The sequence below is a fragment of the Alexandromys fortis genome, unplaced genomic scaffold, assembly GCF_014885135.2.
Source record: "Alexandromys fortis isolate MF-2015 unplaced genomic scaffold, M_Fortis_MF-2015_v1.1 scaffold_77, whole genome shotgun sequence".
NCBI classification, from domain to species: Eukaryota; Metazoa; Chordata; class Mammalia; order Rodentia; family Cricetidae; genus Alexandromys; species Alexandromys fortis.
The window spans coordinates 2,740,354-2,764,250 of record NW_026067967.1 but is presented as its reverse complement, the minus strand read 5'-3'; the positions used below and the strand labels follow the sequence as shown (position 1 = coordinate 2,764,250).

Sequence of the window (23,897 nt, the reverse complement as noted above, 5' to 3'; positions counted from 1 at the left end):
TAGAGTATAATTTTATTACTTCCAACTTTAATTTTCATCACAATAAAAATAACACAGCTTTACAAAAATAAATTTTTATTAAAAGCCGTAAAGTCTGAGCAGGAAGACAGTACAAAGAATGTAAACAAGATACACATCACTACATTCAGCTCAGCCCGATCGAATGCTGAAAAACAAGTCTAAATGCTCTATTGCCCTTGCTAGCAAGATACATTAATTCTATTTTACAAAGACAACATATTCTAGTTTTCCAGGAAAAAATAGTTTATCGAAGTCGATCCCAACGCCAAATGCTGGCATCATCACAGACAGCTATGAGGATGCTGCTATCCCTGCTGAAGCTGGTTTGTCGGATCGCAGCCCCACACTTATGGTGAGTCAGTGTCGTACACCTAGGGAGAACCAGACAAGACAAGACCTAAATAGCACACATACCAGTGCTTACATTAAAGGTGAATGAGAAAATGCAGGTGAGAGCCATCGTCATGAAGAGTATCATCCTTCATTCTAAATCTCAGCAAGTTTGGTATATTTATCTACTCACCACAGTATAAACACAAGTTAACTGAAATATGAAAAAATACTTAAACTCTAAAACCTGCAGCTGCTAAAATGACTGGGCCATGTCACAGCTCAGTGGTGATGCACTTGGTGACATGGCCCAGGGTCAGATCCATGGAAGCCACATGGTGGAAGGTGAGAACTGGCTCCTGTGACCTACACGCTGGGGATGTGGCACAGGTGCAGAACGGAGCACAGCTACTGGTTATTAAGGCTGACATAAAAAGGCCACAGTTACTTACTTGGCTTTATGAGGATCTTCTACTTCTAAATCCCAAACATAAAGTTTGCCAGCCTGATTGCCCAGTGCAAGCATCTGCGTAAACAAAGTGAAAACATAAAATCAACACAGTTACCAAGCTCTAGGGTATTTAAGAAGCCTCAGGTCCAGCCTTGGTGGCCCCCTTAACTGAGTTTTGCATCTTATGATACTGATTTGTAAGTAAGAATAAGAACAATTACTATTTCCTTGGCATCTTGAGAAACTAGGGCTCTGCCCCACTTCATGGACGGGGGCGTTACAGTACTCTTTTCTCTACCTTAGAGTCACACACAGAATGGGATGCTCTTCCCAAGCTTTCTTAGAGAAATAAACTGCAGCAGCAGAATTTAATACTTTGGATAATAGTTATTCTACCTTCCATGTTGATTTTTCTCTAAGTTTTTCTAGAAGAAAAGCTACGTAAGATGATAAACACATTAAAACACTGCATCTTGAACAGGCATCAGGAACGTAAGGTTACCACACCTAACTGCCCGTTTCTTTCCTAACACTGCAGATAACGTGCAGTGCCCAGGAGGCAGCCAAAGTCATCAACACAGGACCAGTACAACCAAAGCGCGAGGACGAGGAGCATGGACAGAACAGGAAAGGGGACAACGACACGGTGTTTCAGAAGACAATTCCAAATATAAAAGTATGTGCTACCTTTTGCCAGAAATCCATAGAAAACCTCATGTACCAAATGTCACACTGGCTGTAATCAAATCGCCCAAGAATAGTCACATTAGACTCACTAGGTTTAATTTTATCTATATCATCCTCCATTTTGCCAGGTTTCCAGCATACAATGGCATTTTCACAAGACTAAAAGAGAGAAATAAGAGACATGTATTAGAACTGAATTTCAAAAATAAAAATAAAAGTGCTTACTTTACCATTTTAGACTAGGTAAGAGCCCACTTTCCAGGACCATACACAGACTGTTCACTATCACATCAAGGCTTACCCCCCCCCCCCCCCCCCCGGACAAGAGATCTGACTAGCAAAAGAATTAACACAAAAGAATCATGCTATTTGGAAGTTTCTCTTCCAGAACAAATTAACTAAGTGCGGCTCCAGGTAGGCTGGCACCCAGAGACTCGAGGAGTGCTATAAAAATTAGAAAACTTTAGTACTGCGACAGAAGGCTTCCCAAATCCGGCCACTGGTGTCCTAACCCACACATAACCAGGAAACCAGTGTCATCTACCGAGCTTCATGCACAGGGTGGGCACCTTAGAAGATATCACAAGAAACAGTTCACTGACAGGACCATAGGGTATAAAGGAGCTTAAGACACTGACGAGGGGAGAGGCTCACACACTTCTACTAAACACAGTCTCCCTGTGGCCACTGTTCCAATCACTGTCTTAGTCAGTCGCCCACACTAGCGAGTTTTTGGCAATGTGTCTGGCCTCTAGCTGATAAAAGCCTCTAAACATCAGCACCTCTCCTCGAAGCCTGGCCGACCTCAACGGTACCTAGACGAGCAACCCTGCCGCTCAGTTTCTCAGGCAGTCTATCCAGTCACAGACGGCAGCCCACTGAGAGCTCCACATTCAGATTTTAACCAGAGGTTCAGAGAAAGAATCCCCTCTACTTTCTTCGAATGTGGAAATGTTCAAGCTAAGTGCCATCTCCCATACAGTCACTAACTGCACAGTGTCTGACATCACTAGCCCAATGTTGCCCTAATTGCAGAGTGAGACTTTTCTCTAAAGACTGATCTTGGCCCAAACACCAAGCCAGACTCTCAGTTCCCTGGGGCTTCTTTTGCTACCCTAGACTGGACACCAAGAGAGCAATGACTTGGAAATGCTAATGGATAAGAACGGTGTGGTGGTTTGAAGGAAGACGACCTCCAAAGGGAATGGCACAACGAGGAGGTGTGGCCTTATTCGAGGAAGTGTGCCGCTGTGGGGGTGGGCTTTGTGGTGTCTTCTGCTCAAGCTTCCCTTGGTAAGACATAAAGCCACCTCCAAACTGCCACATACAGAAACAGGCGTAACAATGCTGTAAGGACCAGTAAGATGACTCTGAAGGTGAAAGTCCTCAATGCTCCAGCCTCACAATCCGAGTACAATGGCCGATTCCATGAGAGAAGAAGAGAACCGGTCCCTGAAAGCTGTCTTCTGACCTCCACACATTTCAGTGGCACACAAGCACACACACACACACACAAAGTAAATAAAAAAGGGGATTCTAAAAAGTGTTATGTTACAGGCATGGAGCTCCATGCCTGTAATCCTAGTACTTGGGAGACTGAGGTAGGAGAATCCTAAGTTTGAGGTTAGCCTGGGCTACACAGCCTGTACCAGGCTGGCTTGGGCTCATGGTGAGATACCCTGTCTCAACAAACAAGGAAAAGAATTAAGGAGAGAAAAAAGGAGAAGAAAAAAGGAGAAAGCTCCAAACAAAAATGGAACGGAGGAGGAAGAAACCAGCCCCAAACAAAATGAAACAGAAGATTCAGATGATCTATTGCAAGTACAGGATCCAACTCAGAACAGAATACAGACCAGAAAACAGTCAATTCAACTCAGATTGTTTAGTGGCTAACAATATAAACTGGCAGAAAGGATTTAAAAAGATATGGTCTAAATAGATAAAGGGTTGGGGATGCAGCTTGGTGGTGGAGCTTAGATTCCGTCTTAGTTACTCACTACAAAAGTCAAGACAAAAGGCTGGGAATAGATTACAAAAATGAGCTGGGCATAGTGACTCATAAATGAAATCACAGCACTAAGGAGACTAAGTCAAGAGAGGTCAAGGACAGCACAGACTATACAGCGAATATCTTTAATCCTAGGCCTCAGGAGGCAGAAGCAGTAGAACAGTCAAAGGCCAGTACAGTCTATGGAGTGAGTTTCAGGACAGCCAGGGCTATGCAGAGACCCCGTCTCACAAACAAGCAAACAGAGAAAGTAAAGGAACGGAAGAAAGGAAGAAAGAAAGATCCTTACTACATGGGGCCTGGTGGAGAGTTCATGCAAAAATTTTTTCCAAAAATATTAAATTATAATTAAAAAAATACCTAAACATTTTCTTGAACCAGCAAGATGGCTCCACGGATAAAGGCACATGCCACTAAGTCTGATAGCCTGAGTTTAATCCCTGGACCACATGGTATAAGGCAGGAACTGATTCCCAAAGCGCACGCGCACACACACACACACACACACACACACACACACCTAATTTAAAAACAAAACAACAAAAAAAACTCAGCATTTTCTTAGCCAAAGGCCCTATTAAAGAGATGAAAAGATTAGCCACCAGTTGAAAGAAAAGATTTACAAACAATGTTTCTGATATAAGATGCATATTCAGAATATATAAAGAACACTCAGAATTCAACAATAAAATAAAAATAAAATAAAAACTAAGCCAATTATAAAACCAGCCAAAGATTCAAAGACACAACTCCCCAGAAGGATATGGATGGTGTGATGGCTATTCTTGGTTGTCTTCTGGACCACATCTGGAATTAACTAAAACCCAATCGGCTGTGTGAGGGAATTTTTTCTTAAATCATCTGAGGTGGGAGATTCACTTCTACCCTGAATCTTGAGGTAAGAAGACACACTTTAATCCCCATCTTCTGAAGTGTAAAGAGCCACCTTTAATCCAGGAGACAAGGTCTCCTGGCAGCCTACATAAGGGACTACACACAAGGAAGCCCTCTCCTGGTCGGCTTGCTTTTGCTCTCAATAGCAAGTCCATTTCTTCACTGACATTAGAACCTATTACTTTGGGATTCTGGTGGAGCTTTAGGACCAGCAGAGATATCCAGTCTTGTGGACTTAACCACTAGATTCTTGGACCTTGCACTGATGGGCAGACATTGTTGAATTAGCTGGACCACCGCCTGAAGCGATTCTAATGAATTCCATATATACATGGAACCCTGAATACAGAAGGTAAATACACAAATGTAAAGATGCTCAACAGCATCACTAGCAGAGAATGCAAAGCAAGACCATGATGAGGTTTCACTACATATCTGTTGGAACTAAGTAAATAAAAATAATGGTAATACTAAATGCTGGCAATGATACAGAAACACTGGATACTTTGCTAGTGATGGTGTAAAATGGCACTCTGGAAAACAGTTTAGTAGTTTCTTAAAAACTTAACCACTACCCAACAATTGCTTTCCGCAGCATTTATCAGAGAAACAGAAAGTCAAGTCTTATAAAATTCTGTATGCAGCTGTCCATCAGCACGTATGCTGTAAAGAACAAGCACAGCCCAGAAGATGGTGTTAAACTGACTGTAAATGAAGCCTGGGCGTGGTAGTGCACACCTCTAATCCCAGCACTTGGGAGGCAGAGGCAGGCAGAGCCTGAGGCCCGCATAGCACATTCCAGGCAAGCCAATGCTTCATTATATTCTCTCAAAATCAATAAGGAATACATAAAAGCTAATGAACTAACTGGGATGGCACAGTGACAGCATGGAGTGTGACTCGGCAGGGGAAACGAGAAACCACTTTACAAGCAGCAACTTGGATGCACGTCCAGTGAATCTCATTGAGTAAAAAACAATCATAGCATTTTTGAAAGGACAAAATTCACGTGACAAAATGATAAGGAACTAAACACACAGCACAGGAATGTTCTTTTTCTAGGCTTTTGAGAGCATAGCAGCATAACATAACTACTGATGTATAGCTCCAGTTCCAGGTGATCCGATGCCTTCTTCTGGCCTAAGGGAACCAGACAACGACGTATACAGATATACATGCAGGCAAAACACTCATCGCATAAGGAATCTATATTGTGATAATTACTGAGACATAATAACAACTACTAAGACAAATGGACAACGGTCATGTTGAACCTCTCTGAACTATCTCTAAAACTTCCTGTAGTCTATTCCAAGATCAAGAGTTTAAGGAGGGGAACGTGAAACCAATGAAAGTAAATCTAAACCAAAAAGGAAATGAGATGGACACCTCTCTAACTCTGACAAGCCGACATGTTCAGAGAACATGGGTCAGCCCTCTAGATAACCAGCTGGAAAAACAAAACTAAACAAAGGAAGACGACACCCCTCAATTCTCTGGAAGAACTGGCTCCAGACACCTTACTCAAGGACCTTACTGAATGTGCACATACTCCCATGTACTGTACTTATGAAGCCCGTACAACAGAATGTAAACATTTTAATTGTCCTGTGTGTAGTACATGACAAGAGCTCTTTGCACATGTTCAGTACAGATGCAATTCTATTCAAACACTTCTCATCAGTCAGATTCAATCAAAAGACACGGACTCCATGGATATGCAGGGCTGTGCATCCGTATCTACTGACAAGGCAGAGCAGTGAGCAAACTGCAGCCTGTAAGCCAAGGACTCCAGCCACTGCTCCTACAAATAAGGAAACACACAGGGAACAGCTCTGCTGGTTTGAGTCATTATTTTCAACATCACTGACCCCTAGAAAAGTCGCGCCATCCAAGCTCACTTCTCTTCTTACTGCAGCGTAAAGAACTACAGTCTAGAGAACTTTCTCCTTAAGTAAGTTCGACAGTCTACCAAGACTCTAACAGTTTCTCTCTGCTATCAATACATTTTATACATGGTCCCTGCAAAGCACTCTCGCGCTCCCCCCCCCAACACACACACAATGCAAGTACAGCTTAACTCTAGTTTTCCATACCTTGGAAAGTATCAAATCGCCTAACCATCGCACACAATCAACATAATTCCTATGTATGTCTCTGGTAGAAAAGTCAGGAAAGTGGATTTTCTGGGAAATAAATGGCCTGAAGGAAGAATGGAAATATAAAAGTTAAAAGAAGCACTCTGCCTACTGAGCTTCAGCTGCCAGCCCGATTTTGAAAACTCTACAGAACAGGACTATTAATTTCTCTTTGCTTCAAGATAGAATGTATCCATTAATCTGTTTTTTTTTTTTTGAGATGAAGTATCCATTTTTCATTTTTTTATTTTCTTTCATTATCAGCTTTCTGATATAATGTTCAACTTTCCTTTCTAAACGGGGTTTTAAATTTGGGGCAGCTGAGATGGTGAAAGCACTTGCCACGCAAGCCTGACCTGAGTTCACTGTACGGGACCAACATACTAGGGGAAGATGAGAAGTAACTTGTGGTTGTCCTCTGACCTCCATTATTGCTAATATATTTGTGAAAAAAAAAAAAAAAACAACAATAAACAAGATATTTTGGAGGTGGTAAATTAAAAGCACACCTAATATTTCTAATCTAGTAAGTGATTCTATGGTATTTATATGTTTTTCTTTCGGGTTTTTTTTTTGGGGGGGGGGACACAACCCACAGCATCACCCTTGCCAGACAGGTGTTCCACCAGACCAACCAGAGCCATACTCCATCTTTGTGATTCTTTTTTTTTTTCTTTTTCTTTTTGAGACAGGGTATCTCTATGTATCCCTGGCTGTGGTCCTGGAACCCAGAGATCTGCCTGCCTCTGCCTCCCAAGTGTGGGATTAAAGGCAGGAATCACCTCTGCCAGGCTGTGATTCACTTTTTATATTAATCATAGACCTGCGGTGGCAACATATAAAAAGGCGGAGTAAACTCATCTCAAACCCTTCCCCTTCACGTCTCGTTAGGATGATAAAACAGTGTATGCATGTGACCATGAAGGTGTATGTAGAGGCCAGAGGGGGCCGTGCACATCTTCCTGCATCCTTCTCCACCCGATTTCTGAAACAAGGTCTTTCACTGAACTTGAAGCTAGTGGGTTCCTAGGCTTGGAAGCTCCAAGCTCTCCATTCCCCAGCCTAGGGAATACAGGAAGTCAGAGTCAAGCAGGCTTATAGGGATGCTGGAGATCTGAACTCAGGCCTTTCTGCTTCTACAGCAAATGCTCTTCCCCATCCCACCAAGCCAACTTGACATGAAGGATTAACCGTTCCAATTTCAGCTGCTTTCTAGTCAAATGCGTATTATAATTGACAGTTAAAGCCTTTCAGAAAGACTACAGGAACTGTGAAGTATAATGTATTATTCACTCCACAGATATAACTTTTTAAAGACAGGGTTTCTCTGAACAGCTTTCATTCAAATCCCAAGTTCAGCATGGCGCCTGACACTGAACGGTAGGAACCTAAAGCTGTGCTGTAAGTCTTAGAAGCCAATGAGGTGAGGAGGTGCACTTCAGTGCTTACTAGAGCTCACAAAATTAACAACCTAGTCATAATTGGACTTGAAAACTCTTGACTAGAATAAAAATACCAAGTTAGCATATTTAAACATATGATGCTCACAGTGAAAGAGTAACACATGTACACATGTTTACAGAGAAAGTACCACTGGCAACCCAGTAAGTACTAAAAAGGTAGTTAGACCAAGACCTAAAGCACTTCAAAAGAGAAACAGTTGAAACATCTCAAAAATATGGAATCTCCATCCCATGGTATCATGAAACAAGACTCCACAATTTTAATTTTCTCTGTTTAATGAAAGAAGCATCATTTATATATAGGAAAATATCAGTATGTATTTATGTATGTAGCTAGCTAGCTACCTAGTTGGGTCTCACTATGTATATAGCCCTAACTGGCCTGAAATTTGCTCTGTAGGCCAGACTGGCTTCCAATATTCCAACTGACAGAAATGTCCCTGCTTCTGCTTCCTCTGTGCTGAATGAAACTAAAGGTGTTTACAGGGCATTATTATCACAAACTATAGGTACAAAGTCAACTGAAAACCATAGTCTACTATACTGAATTAGAATTTACTATTATGTCTTTCTCTAGTCAACAACAGGTTCAGGTGATTTAAAACTTTAGTACTTCCAACTCACTTAGTCAACACGCACCATAAATCGAAGTGAAATGTGCCACCAATTAGACAAAAACAATCCATTCAAATAAGACCGAAAAAATCTAAATAAGGGACTCCTTTTGAAAGAGGTGCATTTGATGGCAGGCGGCAATACCTGGGGATTCCAGGATATTAAAGACGGGCTTCTAAAGCAGCAGTGGGGACTAGTTCTCAATACTCGAGGGAAAGGGAGACACATCTACACAACAGCAAAGCATCGGGGCTGTCACCTGTTAGTCCTATTTGGGTTATAATCGTAAGAATCCTTAATTGCATTCATCATTCTCTTCGAGTTGATTCTCCAAAGTTTGAGGGAGTGATCCATACCACACGACATTATTTTTTCACCCAAAAGATCATAATCCTAGAAATAAAACAGAACAGTGCAAATAGGTAAGCTGCAGTCTCAAAGGCTATTTGTCTGGGCTTCGCCTGGTGCACGACACAGTGAACACTGCATTCCAGACCACAGCCCACGACACAGTGAACACTGCATTCCAGACCACAGCCCACGACACAGTCAACACTGCATTTCAGACCACAGCCCGAACTGCAGCCCGGGCTTCGCCTGGTGTAGGGTACAGTGAACACTCCATTTCAGACACTATCTCCAAAACCAACACCAAACTGACAAAAACGTCCACACTGATCATGGTACTGTATAAAACCCGAGTCATTTTTATGAAACTGAACAAACAGTGGCTCAGCCTGCTCTATCCTTCCATGTACTCTGAAATGACGGCTTGGCAGGCTGCATGAAGCAGGCACAGCTGTGCATCTGCGGAGGAAAAGGTTCAGTATTTGCATCACATAGCCCAGCTTCAACTTACAGCACTCAGAACTTCGTCTCTGTGCCCTTCCACACCTCCGAATATTGCCACAAGTGTGTCCGTTTGGATATTCCATAATCGTAAAGCATGATCTATTATAACACAGAAAGTTAAAATAAAAGTTTATCACTCACCACTGCAAACGTTTAGGATGGCCTTAATATGTAAAACTTATGGAAATTTAGATTAGGCATGATAAAGACATATACCAACTTAAAATATACCACTCAGAATGAAATACAGACATGGTGATGTTAAATTAAGACTGCCTCACAAATTAAATGGAAATTACAGCAGACACTGAGGATGTGCTCAGGGCACACCTCGTATGCCCAACGGCAAAAATCCTCCTCCCCTAACCTATCATCTCAGCACCGAGAGGGGTGTGAAGCAAGAGGACTGACTGCCTTGAGCTCAAAGGCAACCTGGGCTGGCTGCTTGGCATCCATCCATCCATCCATCCATCCATCCATCCGCCTGTCTACCTAGAAACCCTATCTCAAACAAACAGTGGTGGCATATGCCTTCAATCCCAGCACTCCAAAAGCAGGGAAAGGCAGTTCGAGGCCAGCCTGGTCTACAGAGTATAAATTCCTGGAGAGCTAGGGCAACACAGAGAAACCTATCTTGAAAAACCAAAACCCAAACAAAAAAACACCTTTTGAAAATCCTAACATGGTGATATGTCATTCACTACTGATAAATCCATGTAACTCTTCAGGTAAGAATAAGGTTCTAGAACTATCACAATATAGTAAGTGAAGTTTCTATGTCTTGGTTTATAGTCTAGGCTATTTTTTTTCTACTAAAACTTTTTTTCTCTTTTAATTTTGGTTATTTTCCCTTACAACACAATCTGTCTCTTTAAAACAATTATTCCAAAACAATCTGAACTAAGGAAACATTGGTTTCTGTAAGCTTACCTTTACTTACTGACAGCAGAAGGTTTGGGTCTCGTGGGTGGAATTTCAGCTCATTGATAGCATTTCCATGGCCAACATAGTGCTATAATAAATTGAAAACATTTTGTTTCACATCTCAAAAACCAATAAATTCTCTTTCATAAACCTTAAGAGAAACAAAAGGCTGGAGGGACAGCTCAGTGGTAGACCACTAGCCTAGCAGACTCAAAGACCAAGGTTCAAAGGTGGAGGCCCGAAAATGCGAGCCTATTTCCACTTTAAGGTCAGAGAGTTGGAACTTACCCCAGTTCCTTCAAAGTGATTGTGCTTCCCCCTCAAAAAAGGTCTTGCCTGTGTAGGTCAGAGAGTTCTGCTCTCTTAAGTTATTGTCAACAGGAACAGATAAGTAGATTCTTCCTACCTCTAACAAGAGTCTAAGGATCCAACTAAGTTCCGGTTCTGTTATGGAGATAACTTAGGATTCCACCCAGGGAGCAGTTTGCCTACAGAATGTTTTGTTCTAGCAACAGAATGTTTAACTGTGGATGTAGCCCATGACCTTCAACTGGTTTGTTTCTTTCCTATGTATCACGTTAATGTAGTTTGTCTTACTCCTACCTTTTGGGGTCAGGGGTATTTTAAGCAGTTGGAAATTAAACACGGCTTAAATGCAGGCAAATTTCAGTACTCACTAGAACTCCCTCCTGATACTATCCTATATGTGTCTCCGTTTTATGATTTTTATTCATATCTTCATATTCTTTACTATATTTCCAAATCCCTACACCACTACCCTGAAGAGAGGTATTTTTGTTGATCCTCGACATTCAACGTCCAGCAAAGCTGCCCTCTGCCTCCCAAACAGAAAGTGTCACCTAGGTTCTTCTCACCCTTGGACACACTAAAATCACCCAAAAACTTGACAGAAAGGGAAATGGGACCAATGGGTCACCACTCAGCTAGCAGCACTGTTTAAGATCGCCTCCAGGATACCAGCAAGCCCCAGGTGAGGAACAGCACATCCACAGTGTGCCTTCTCATCAGCTTCACGTCTTTACCAGCCTGTCCCTGGAAGGGTGTCCTGGAGCCCACAACTCTTGGGTCCCTTGAAAAAAGTGGTTACTTGGTGTGGGAGGTCCTTCTGTCTATGTGCTGCTTTTATTGGTTAATGAATAAAGAACTGCTTTGAGCCTATGGCAGGGAAGAACAGAACTCGGCGGGAAAAGCTAGGGTGTATGCTGGGAGAAAGAAGGGTGGAGTCAGAGAGAAACCGTGGAGTCGCTGCCATAGACAGAAACTGGGAACTTCTTTACTTGATAAGCTACAGTCAGTCATGTGGTGATATACAGATTAACAGAAATGGGTTAAATTAATATGTAAGAATTAGCCAATAAAAAACTAGAGATAATGGGCCAAGCAGTGATTTAATTAATACAGTTTCTGTGTGATTATTTCGGGGCTGAGCAGTAGGGAACGAACAAGTGGCTCCTTCTAACAGTTACTTTTCAGTTAAAGACACCTAAAGCAATCACAAGAAAACCCACAGAATCAACTAACTTGGGCTCACAGGAGCTCAGAGCGTCTCAAACAACAACCAGGAGCCTGCAAGGGAATGGTGTAGGCCCTCTGAATAGATGACAGCTGTGTAGCTTGGTCGTCTTGGGAGTCCTAACCGTGGAAGCAGGGCTGTCTCCTTTGCCGGATTTCAAGACCCTAACCTACTCCTCATCTGGATTGCCCTGCCCAGCCTTCAGTCGAGGGGAGGTGTTTACTTTTTTTTTTTTTTTTTGATTTGGCTTTTTGAGACAGGGTTTGTCTGTAGCTTTGATGCCTGTCCTGGAACTAGCTCTCGTAGGCCAGGCTGGCCTCAAACTCAGAGATCCCTAGTGCTGGGATTAAAGGCCTGTGCCACTACTGCCAAGCTGAGGTGCTTAGTCCTACTGTAACTTGATATGCCATGTTTTGTTGGTACCCATGGGAAGCCTGCCCTTTTCTGAACAGAAATGAAGGAGGAGTGGACTGGGGGTGGGGTAGGCTGGGAACAGGACCGGGAGAAGAGGGAGAGGAAACTTCGGTTGGGATGTAAAATAAATTAGTTAAAAAAAAAAAAAAAAGACATTCAAAGCTGGAGAAGAGGAATTAAAAAAAAAAACACAAAATACTGAGTATGAACACTTTCCTATGTATTCCTTAATTTATATCATCTAATTGTCACAGAGGCTTCAAAGGACTACTCTAAAGAAAGACAGGGAACTAGCAAGATGGCTTAGTATCAAGGTGGGGCTGGCATGCCGGAAAGGAAAGCATCTGGAAGATGGGAATTGACACCTCTGACTGTCCACGTCCACACACTCACATACACCTGCATCACACACCCAAAGTGAATAAACACAGTGAGAGAGAAAATAACAAATCAAATGAGGTATTCGTTGTAAACTACGAGTATTCAAAAGCAACAACTCTCCCGTCCGCCCAGAAGACGTACCTTTATGCACTGCATAGTTATGGGGTTAATGATCCTTATGATGCCTCTAGAGCCAGCGACCGCGAGCAAAGGGTGGCTGGTGTTGCTATCGTACGTCCATGCACAAGTATAAAAGTTTTCATCTGCCTAAGAAACGCCAGAGTTAAGAAATAGAATTTATCTTGAAAAGTAAACATGCTAACATTTACAATGACAGGAACCTTGCAAACTGCTAAAGCTTTGGATATTTAAGCGTTCATTTTTTTGTCACACAAAATTTGTACAGTGATAGCCAGGTGTCCCAGAACTCAAGAGACAGAAACTGGATGATTTTCTCAAATTAAAGGCCAGCTGGGGCTACTCAGCAAAGTCCTATGCTCAAAAATAAATAAGTTAACTTCAGTAGCGGCGCTTTTAGGTCTAAAATCCAAATGAGCGCCTTCTTGGGCGTCATGCTAACACACTTCTCTACTCTGCCTGCAGAGCTACACTCACCAGAGCACCAGCCAAACAGCAAGCGCAGGTAGGACTGTCCGCCAGTGAACCTTTACGTACAAAGCCAGGGTGAGCCTGCAGGCTTCACGTTACTGACCCTGTCCTGATGCCGCCAGGAACCTAAATGGTTCATTTTCCAGCGTCCTGACAGGGCAGCTGTTCACTCACTTCCATGTTATTACAGAATCAATGTCACCTTCCTTCGCTCTCTGTGCTTTTGCTAAAGGATCTGGGAGAACATCTCACCATTCAGCTTTTTAAAAGTCCTTTAAGAATTGGCTTTTAAGTTAAGATCTTTTCTTCATAGCTCACGCTCCAATCATTTCCTAAATGGCACACACTTATTTTTTCTATCTCCATGTTGTTGAGCAAATACTTAGAATGACTGCCAGCTAAGTGATGTGGGACAATGGTCTATACTCTCTCAATTATATTTTAATAAAAAGCCAGGCAGGAAGTAGAGGTGGGACAACCAGGCAGGAAGTAGAGGCAGGTTGACAAGAACAGAAGAATTCTGGGAAGAGAAAAGCTTGGTCCACAGGCATTACCCAGCCACAGAAGCAAGATGTGACTGCCTCGCTGAATAAGGTACTGAGCCACGTGGCTAACACAGGTAAGAATAATTGCCTAATAAGAAGTCTGAGCTACCAGGTCAGTCAGTTTACAACTAATGTAGACCACTACCAGGTCAATCAGTTTACAACTAATGTAGACCTCTGTGTGATTTCTTGGGACTAAACTGCTGGGGGACCAGGTGGGACAGAAAACCTCAGACAACAGCTAAGTATTACAACTATACTGACATTGTAACTCCAGGCTTAGCTGGTCCCTGCTCACCATTTCCACCATGGATCTCTAACGCTCAGCTCCACCCATCCTGCACCCACAATCCCATCTAACCTGTGAAAAACTGAAGATCAGGTGAACGAGATTCGAGGACTGATCCCCTTGGGTAACAATGACAATACTCCTAGCTAAAGATGGGACAGTACCTTTAGGGAACTTTTTTAAGTTTTAGAGTACTTATCAAAACAAATGTCTTAGACCTGAGATACAAAGACAGTAAGAAAAGGATACATCAGCGTCTACATAGGACTGCAATAACCGGATTTCCCCTTGCGAATGGCACTCATATAAGGTCACCTGGAGAAACAAAGATATGAGTGTCATCTCAGATAAACATTCTAGTTGCAATTACAACTTCATGACATTACAGAAACTACCTGAAGCGGCTCTGTAAGCTTACCTAACAGCCAGGTAATAGTACTTGCTATTACCAAATATTTAAATATACATTTCATCCATATAAACACCACTTTTTCAAAGTGAGCAAAGTTGAAAATTTTAAAATAATTATGGTTTATCCTCCTTTAATTAGCTTTGTAACAAGACATCTTTAGTACCATAAAACAATGATTAAAGAACACCACATAACATATACATGTACCAAAACACCACCTGATGCCCCATAAATATGTACAATTTTTAATGACTATGTATAATTAACACTTTTAAGATTATTACTTAAACCCCCTGGATTTATGCTTTCCTTATAGAACAATTAATCACAACTTTAAAAAAAAATGACAGGGTTCTGGGGAATGGAGAGCCGGCTTAGTGACATGGTATTTACTCTTCCAGAGGGGTCTGTTCCCAGCACCCACGTGGCTGCTAGAGACCCTCTGCACCTCCAGTTCCAGCGGCTCTGATGCCCTTTGGCCTCCACGAGCGCTGCATGAGCCTGCTGCACAGACCGACATGCAGGCAGCCTACTAACGCACAGAAAATGAGACTTTAAAAGTATACATATTTCTTTCATATTTGAATGATAAATGGCAGTCAATTCTTTCAGATATTCAAAATATTTATAAATGAAACTATAAAGCCTGCTTCATAACAAATGTCAATAAAAATGTGTTTTCTAGTTTTAAACCTGATCATTTCTCAAAAGCTTCACTCTTACACAAAAGAATGATACTGGTGAGCCAGCTATTCAGAATTGTTCTAAAGTCATTCCACTTCAACGCTGTAATTTTAACAGATACAAAATAACCCCAAGAGCCAACCCGCCCCCTTGACACTTACCCTGTTGCTACCCACAGTCGCGAACACCAGAGGATCCCCTTCCTTACTGTGCCAGTTAAACTGAACCCCAAACAACGGCTGGTTATGATCCTCCTACAAAACCAGGAAACAGGAGAACTCTAACAGATTTCTGAAAACACTAGTAAACTGACGTTAACCTTCCCTTCTTTTCCTTCCCCAATTTCAGCCCCCTCACAAGAATGGGCTCACGGGGCTGCATACTGGACAGCTTGGGGAGGAGCACTATTTAAAGGAGTAGGAGCTGTGGCTTTGTTGGAGGCAATGTGACACTGGAGGGGCCCTCCCTGTGGATCCAGATGTAGAACTCAGCAACCTCTCCAGCACCACGTCTGCCTGCACGCCACCATGCTTCCAGTCATTACCATAATGGGCTTAACTCTGAAACTGTAAGCAAGTCCCCATGAAATGCTTTTTTAACAAGGCGTCACTGTCATGGTGTCTCTTCACAGCAAGAGAACACTGACTGAGACACATCATGCACACGCTGCTTTCGACATTAAAATGAAGACACTACGCGCCGGCATCTTAAACTAAGCGAATGTTTTCTAACAAAGATTTACACCACACGCTAGGAAGCAGGTATCTATCCTGGGAACACTGAAGTCTTCTTGTTTTCTCAAAAGCCAACCATCTTTCTGAACTGTAATAAACTGAGAACGTTTGGTAGATACATTTTAACCTCTTGAGCCCAGAGGACAGTTATTTCTCTCATATAACAAACTAACAAATGGCTCTGAATTTGATTAGAATTGACTTTTTCCTTGAAGTGGGGCACATCACACTCCATCCCAGCCACTACTTTATTAGTCCTATACATACAAATTTAAGTTATCTTGAGCAATCTTTAAATAACCTTGGATTTGTACCAGGCAGTGTGGCACACACCTTTATCCCCAGCACTCGGGAGGCAGAGGCAGGTGAATCTCTGAGTTGGAGGCCAGCCTGGTTGGTCTACAGTTTCAGGACAGCCAGGGCTACACAGAGAAACTCTGCCTCAAAAAACAATGACAAAAAAAAAAAAAAAACAAAAAAACAAAAAAAAACTCCACTTGGATTTGGATCCTAGGAAAGTATCATCCCCTGAAGACTATTTGAAAGTAAGGACTTGGAAAGAACTATGCCTTCAGATTCTTTGTTTTAGTTTAGTGCTTGTATTAAAACCAGGCTTACACTGCAGAGCAGATAAGCACACTAGAGGGCTTTGGTTCTCTGTGCCCAACACTGACTTCCAAGGTCACGTGAAAGCACACCCCCCTCCCAGGCTTTTAACGTCTTCTAGCTAGGGAACAATCAAACTAAATCTCCCCTCCACCCAGGAAAATCTTCGGCCCTCCTATACTCAGCAGCTAACAGCAAGCACTGCCTCTAAGGCTGGTGTTCTCCAAGGACTAAGGAGAGACTTGGGACTGCCTGTGTAGCTAAAAAAGCTGTCTCATTTCTGCTCATTTATCCTTCCCAGATCTGCTAATGGCATTTGATGACTTCAGGTACTGGTAGCTCATTATCTCATTTGTTAAGTTTCCTGTTAAATATAGACAGGTGTGCCTCTTTCACAGGCTTCATAGTCCAGGACTAACAGGTTTCAGCGTTCTCAATTCCTTTAATTGTCTTCTAAAATGTTCCTGTCCAGTTGTCTTACAGACACCTGCAGGTTCCTGAAAAAGTTCTGCTGCTTTATCAAGAAATCTGGTCTGGCAAAAACTAAGTCTCCAGAGCATATTTTAACCCCACCCATTTTCAAGCATATTTTACAGGTCACTCCTGCTGTCTGGGCCAAGAACAACTTAGAAAGCACTCTCCAGACAACGCCAACACCGGCACCAGCTCCTGGAACTTCACCATTGGTACCAATTCTCCTGGCTCAAGAACACTTACCAACTAAAATCTAGTTTTATCTGCTCTTGTGTCCCATTTATACACCTGAGCGTCACCTGTACAACGAGGGCTCTTCTCTGTCCCATTCTTTCCGGCAGTTAATGACTTCCCATGGCTAGCCCCATTCACAGGGCCAATAATAACAATATTTTCTCTCCTAGCCACCTGCCTTCTTATCTTCCTCAAGGAACAGCTGCTTGAAGCCTCCAGGATGACAGCAAACCGGATGCTGCTCTAGGCACACCTCTCACTGAGCATGAGCCCAACTCTCAGCTCTCCCTTCTCCCACATCGCCCCATGCTCACAGGAAGGAGCCAGACTTGAGCCGGTGCCCCTTTATCCAAGGAGTCCAAACTGTTTGGTTGAGGAGCTTCACCTCAGCTTGCTGCCACCCCTTTATCCAAAAAGTCTGGATTGCTTGCCTGGGGGCTTCATCCCAGCTCCTGGCATAAGCTCTCTCCCCTGGGAGTTGCCTCAGTCCAAACTCCACCTCTGAGAAAGCCCTGCAAACGGTGACCCCCTCCCCAGGGAAGATCAAGACCACCCCCAAAGGCTTTGAAAATTGCGCCCCAGAAAATGAACACGTGGTCTCCGGGTTACCCGTGGTCTCCCCTTCTCACTCTTCTCTCTCCATGTTTCCCAGGGGCCACGCAGGAGTACTGTTATTTATTAAACATGAGCATCTTTTAATTCAGTCTGATTTAGTGTGATTGGGATTATTTGTGTTGGCAGAGAGGTTCGTTTAAGAAAATACTTAACAGAGGAGTAATTTTTAAAAATTATTTGTATATTCTAGATATTACTAAAATGAAATACACTGATTTTGGGGCTGGAGAGACAGATGGCTCAGCAGTTAAGAGTGCTGCTCTCCCGGAGGACCGCTATTCAGTCCCAGCACCCACACTGTAGCGTGCACTGGGGCCCTGTCCTCAGAGAAGCACTAAGAGACCCAGGAATGTCAGTCACACAGGGGTTAAAATCAAATACCTGCAATTCATTCAGAAAGCTGAGTGGAGGTTTTTAAACAACCTGGTGACCATTTTGCTATCTGAAGGGACAGACATTCCCCAGAATGATCACCCCAGACTCTTTCCTCCCTAGCCATTACCCATCCTTGGATGTCACAAGTACTTATGGCTGCTGACCACACTAGATTCTAGGCCTTTTAGCCACAGAACCCTCTCTCATGGTCATGTGTACTTTATGAAAGAGCCACCGTGTAGTCACACCTTAAGGGCTACTGTGCACCTGGAACACATGGTATTTATTCTATTATGTTTAAATATACCTACAATACCGGTCTACTGAGTGAGTTCCAGGAAAGGCTCCAAAACTACACAGAGAAACCCTGATTCAAAAAGAAACAAACAAAAAAGCCTATGCTAAACCTCCTGGTCTAGACTCCCTGGGGTCTGACCCAGGCTGATGACGTCAATCTGCTCTGGGTTTCCATTCTCATCTCCTCTCGTGGTTTGCTTCCCATATGACACCTACTTACCACACATACGGCAGTCTGAGAACGACTCATTCCACCACTCAGGTTCTCAGGCTTAGCAAACACCCTCACCCATTGAGCTATCTGGCTGGCCCCCAAACCCAAAAGCTTTTAACACATCACACTGTTTTCCTATAAGACAATTCCAAGCAAATGCTGAAAATGTTTTACAACTGTGACAGTGCAGGCATGTTGAAGTTAACAGCTCACTCAGCTATGTTTAATATTGGATCAACAGATAAAGCAACAACAGCCTGCAACTCAGTACTATAGATTTAAAAGTAAGCAGAATAAATAAAGCTCAAATGACTACAAGTACGGATCACCACAGTCGATGTAAACAAACAAGCCTGTCAAAGGCTGTCATTTTTAGATATTTTAAACCTAAGGGCATCCTGTATGTCCCTGAGAAGTCGCACCGAGCAAAACTGGGGGTGGGGGGCTGGGGGGACCACACAGGGTCCCAGCCCAGACTTAAATGCCATGGCAATGGCCGATCTGAAGCCAGGAGTACCCTGGACACAGAGAGGGGACTGCAAGCCCCGCTTCCTGTACATACCTTGAGGCTGTTCACACACTTGAAAGAATATTTGCATTTCTTCGACTTCCATTTTCCCTTTCCCCAGCTTTTCCTCCCGGGCGCGTTGGGGGTATTTGTGGGTGTGTCGGGGCGTTCTGTGTTTGTACCACTCTCGATACTGACGGCATCATCCTGTGCGCAGTAAAACCAGAACAAACCCATCAGGCAGAAAGAGACGCGCAAGGCATTTAAAAGATAATGACTAACTTAAAAGCGTGCAAAGAATGAGCCTTGGCCCCCTGGCTGCAGCTGGAGATTTGGGAAGTAGAAGCCAGTTATGCATTAGGACACTGGTGGATACTCTACCCTGCAGCGAAAGCAGCAACGAAGTGCTCAGAAAGACAGCAAAAGAGAAATTTAGCCTTAAATAAGACACTGGCCTGTGCCAGCGACACTAATACAATTAAGTCACCATTTGTCTCACACAGCTCTGTGGAAAGCCACTAATCAGACAAGGAAATCTTTTTTTTTTAAATTTATTTATTATGTATACAATATTCTGTCTGTGTGCATGTCTGCAGGCCAGAAGAGGGCACCAGACCCCATTACAGATGGTTGTGAGCCACCATGTGGTTGCTGGGAATTGAACTCGGGACCTTTGGAAGAGCAGGCCATGCTCTTAACCACTGAGGCATCTCTCCAGCCAGACAAGGAAATCTTATTCAGTAAAACTAACTGTCCTCTTGCTGGCGAAGAGTTGCTAGGATTCAACACCTCATTAACATACAGCAACCGTATAAATTCAATAAATCCGACTGGTCTACACATCTTCATAATTTGACTACAGCTCAACTGGAAGCCAGTGTAGTCAGCACAGCAGGAGTGTTAACGCTTATTTATAACACAAACCGCTCAGAATTTTAAAAACGTTTAAAGAAGTCCCTCGTGGTCCACACCATGTGTAAAGGCCTTCGCATCACAGTCTGACCACTACTCCACACATGTGAACTCTGTATACAGTCATCTGTGCGGACGAGGACATGGCTTGAGGAAAAACTGGAAACTCTTCCAACTCATCTGCAGTTCAGAACTCACACTCAAGTCTTCTCTGGAATACGAAGATTTCCATCTACTGCCCTGGGGCAGTCAGTAGTCCCTAAACCATTCCAGAGGAACCCTTGGTCAGAGTGTGTCTAATAGCTATTAGGTTGAAGCCAGGAAGTCTACACAGCCTTTGTGGTCTAAGTTACTGCTTTATAGTACAAAAGGTTAAAAATAAGTTGAAGTGTCAAGAGGTACTTTTTAAAAAAAATCACTAATTCAAACCCTGTCTCGAAAAACCAAAAAGAAAAAAAGAAAAAAAAATCACTAATTCATTTAAAAACATTAGTTCTTGAGGTTTTTCAAACTTCACATTGGTCCAAAGCAAAATGCCTTTTAAGAAATACACTATTCTAGAACATATTTATTATCTAACACCAGAAAAAAGAGCAGAAGCTAGGCATAGTGTCTCACACCTATAATCCTAGTACTCGGAATGCTGATGCAGGAGACTAGCCATTAGTTTGAGGTTAGCCTGTGAGACTCTAATGAAAACAAGCAAAAACACCCAAAAAAGGAAGTACTCCCAACAAAGTAGGTGCTTAATAAATATTTGAATTGCGATTTAATGTAAATGTACAATTAGTTTCTATGGAAATTTAAAATGTGACAAGTTAATTCCCAAATTGAAATCAATTTTGGCTAGGCATGTGTTTCCCCAGCAATTGGGAAGTAACGGCAGAAGGAAACCAGCCAGCATGGACATAACAAGAACCTGATTAAAAAGATAAAATAAAAAAAATTAAAAAAAAAAAATCACTTTTTATCTGTTGCTCCTCATCTGTCAACTGTTCTTATATGCAAAAAGTTCTGATTTTGGATTTTGAGGTTTCATCCCCTATTACAATTGTTGCAGATCTTTAAAAAAAAAAAAACAGTCTATCACTTCTACCAATGGTTCCAGCAAAATCTGGCATTTACTATGCCAAATAATACATATATTACTCCATCTAAATGGGGAGCAACTTATGGTGGCTCAGGTCTTGATTCCAGCACTCAGTTCACAGGGGCAAATGGATCTCTATGAGTTCAAGGCCAACCTGGACACCGTGGACTTCCAGGCCCACCGAAAGTGCAAGGTGAGACCCCGTTTCAAAAACTAGAAATTTAATTAAAAAAATAAAACCAGGGCTGGAGAGATGGCTCAGTGGTTAAGAGCATGGCCTGCCCTTCCAAAGGTCCTGAGTTCAATTCCCAGCAACCACATGGTGGCTCACAACCATCTGTAATGGGGTCTGGTGCCCTCTTCTGGCCTGCAGGCATGCACACAGACAGAATATTGTATACATAATAAATAAATAAATATTTTAAAAAATAAAATAAAACCAAATACAACACAGGGAAGCACACCTTTTGCTGAGGACTGAACCTGGGGCCTCCTATACGGCCGGCATGTGCTTTAAAGCATGCTTTATGTTTCCAGCGTTCTAAAGAATTTATTAAATAGATTCTAAAGTTTTATTCTTGATTTGTCTGCTCACCTTCTATACTTTCTCTGTGTACCTATAGTATTCTGCAGGGCGTGGTGGTGCACGAATGAATTCTGGGTACTTAAGATACCAGAAGATAACAGGTTTGAGGGCAGCCTGTGCTACCTAGGGAGATTCTGACTCAAAAAAGACTAAATTTTTTTCGGAGATGACCCCATACCAAAAGCTCAATCATTCGGTTATGGGTAGTTTTAGAAGGCATAAAAAACATAATACATTCCCCTTAAGAGTCTGTAAAAAGAAAATGCGCTTTCTCTGAATTTTCCCCCTGCCAATTTCCTCCTCCTAAACAAAGTGACATTTTCATTAAATTCTGGGTAACTAAGCATACGAAAAAAGCCAAAGCCTAACCTACACTACACAATCATAATCTATAGGGTAATTAATGATTTGAACACGTGTACAGGACTTTTAACAACACTTGTATAAGCATTTTTTACGGGGCAGCATTTCTCTAAGCAGTATGACTTCGCTTAATCTTCATACTCGCTCAAATACACCAGTCTTTACCACGATCGCCTGAAAAAAATCTTCCAATCTCTTTACATTAAGTAATAAACTTTCAAATTGCCCCCTCCCTCGCCGTAATCAAAGGTGGTTCCCCCTCCACGACCTTCGCCGATGCGAAGGCACGCCCCACTCGCACGGAAAGGAGCGTGCAGAAGCCCAGTCACGCACACCGGAGCCAAAGAGCTCTCCTTCCCATCCAGATCCCGCAGGGCAGGGCTGGCTCTACGGAGTGACGCGGTCTCTCCCTTTGGAAGACCTTCCACCAACTTTCCTCGGGAAACACAATCTCTTACCCGGAGCATGCCTCTGAAACTCGGACAATCTCAGATTCGCAGTCCCCGGCAAGTCCCCCAAAGGCGCAAACTCACTCCTCCTCCCCCGCAAGGATGATCGGAGCAGACCTCGCCGAACTCGGGACCCTTAAATCCGCTCCTTCGCCAACTTTCCGCTTGCTAACGGAAGCCGTAGCCCCGTACAATTCGAACCCCTCGGACAAGTTGGATTTCCCCGCACGCCCGCGTTTTCCTGAGCGCGGGGTGACACCTTTCCCTGCCCCCACGGCCGCCCTCCCGCCCGCCCGCTCGCCCGCCCGCCCCGCGAGTCCAGTTCCCAAAGATCCTGAAACTTGCAACTCCACGGTCCCGGGACAGCCAGGGCTGCACTCACATTCTCGTCTCCCGAGAGGTCCGGGTTGCTGTTCTCGTCGCTGCTCAACTTCTGCTTCTTGGCAGCAGGCATGTCTGTTCCCGCCGGCGCTGTCGACACTTCCCTCTCGGACATATTCCTCCGCCTCCCTCCAGGTTCCTGCCGCCTCGGGCGGGGCCTCCGCCACACCGCCGTCAAGCAAGCCCGGCCGGAGCCTGCCGCAAAGCTGCCGCCGGCGCCGCCACCGCCGCCGCCGCCGCTCCCCCCACTGTCGCAAATCGCGCCCAGCCGCCGAGGCGGGCGTGCGTGCGACCCCGCCACACTGCTGAAAAAGGGGCGCGCGCGCGCGCCCGCCCTCCCGCACGGCTGTCCGGCGCCCTCCCGTCCCCGGCTCCCGACGGGCGCTCTTCCCGCCGTCCTCTCGGCACTTGGCCCGGAGGCGTCGGGGTCGGCGGGCTCAGAGGGCAGGCTTCCCCACGTCCCCCTGCCCCGCCAGCGCCTAGGGAGGAGGCGGAACTCAAAGGGCTGCTCCCTCACCCCCTTCCCGGCCAAGACGTTTGCTCCGCAATTGGCTCGATCCTTCGATCTCCGACCAGCTGCAAACGAGCGAAAGTCTGTGGCCTGGAGCAGACCACCACTGTCCCAGAGGGAGGGGGAGGGACGAGGGGATCCCCCCCCCCTCGTCTGGGGCGTCTGTGCCTAAGGTCCCTGTGCCGAATCTGGAGGGCGTCCTGGCAGTGAGGTTCACGGGACTCCTCCCAACCTAGGCTCTTTCTTGAAGGCAGGAATTCAAGACCTATAGGTGGTTTCCTGCCGGCACCCCCATCT

The 23,897-nt window shown here is 43.9% G+C and overlaps 1 protein-coding gene across 2 annotated transcripts; it reads right to left on the bottom strand.

Annotated features, from left to right (window-relative positions):
• On the bottom strand, positions 1-23,691 carry Eed (embryonic ectoderm development). 2 transcript variants are annotated; one of them, XM_050154503.1, is made up of 12 exons: positions 23,091-23,691; positions 19,363-19,515; positions 15,413-15,505; positions 14,405-14,470; positions 12,854-12,979; positions 10,390-10,471; positions 9,467-9,558; positions 8,867-9,000; positions 6,488-6,593; positions 1,490-1,648; positions 804-877; positions 1-392 (listed from the first exon to the last, which is right to left on the bottom strand). In XM_050154503.1, the coding sequence occupies exons 1-12, from the start codon at positions 23,202-23,204 to the stop codon at positions 266-268; spliced, it is 1,326 nt and encodes a 441-aa protein (XP_050010460.1). In that variant the 5' UTR covers positions 23,205-23,691; the 3' UTR covers positions 1-265. The 2 variants fall into 2 exon arrangements, with proteins under 2 accessions (XP_050010460.1, XP_050010461.1); XM_050154504.1 differs by having other exon boundaries at positions 246-392; positions 1,579-1,648; positions 23,091-23,343.
• Between the last annotated feature and the right edge of the window lie 206 nt (positions 23,692-23,897).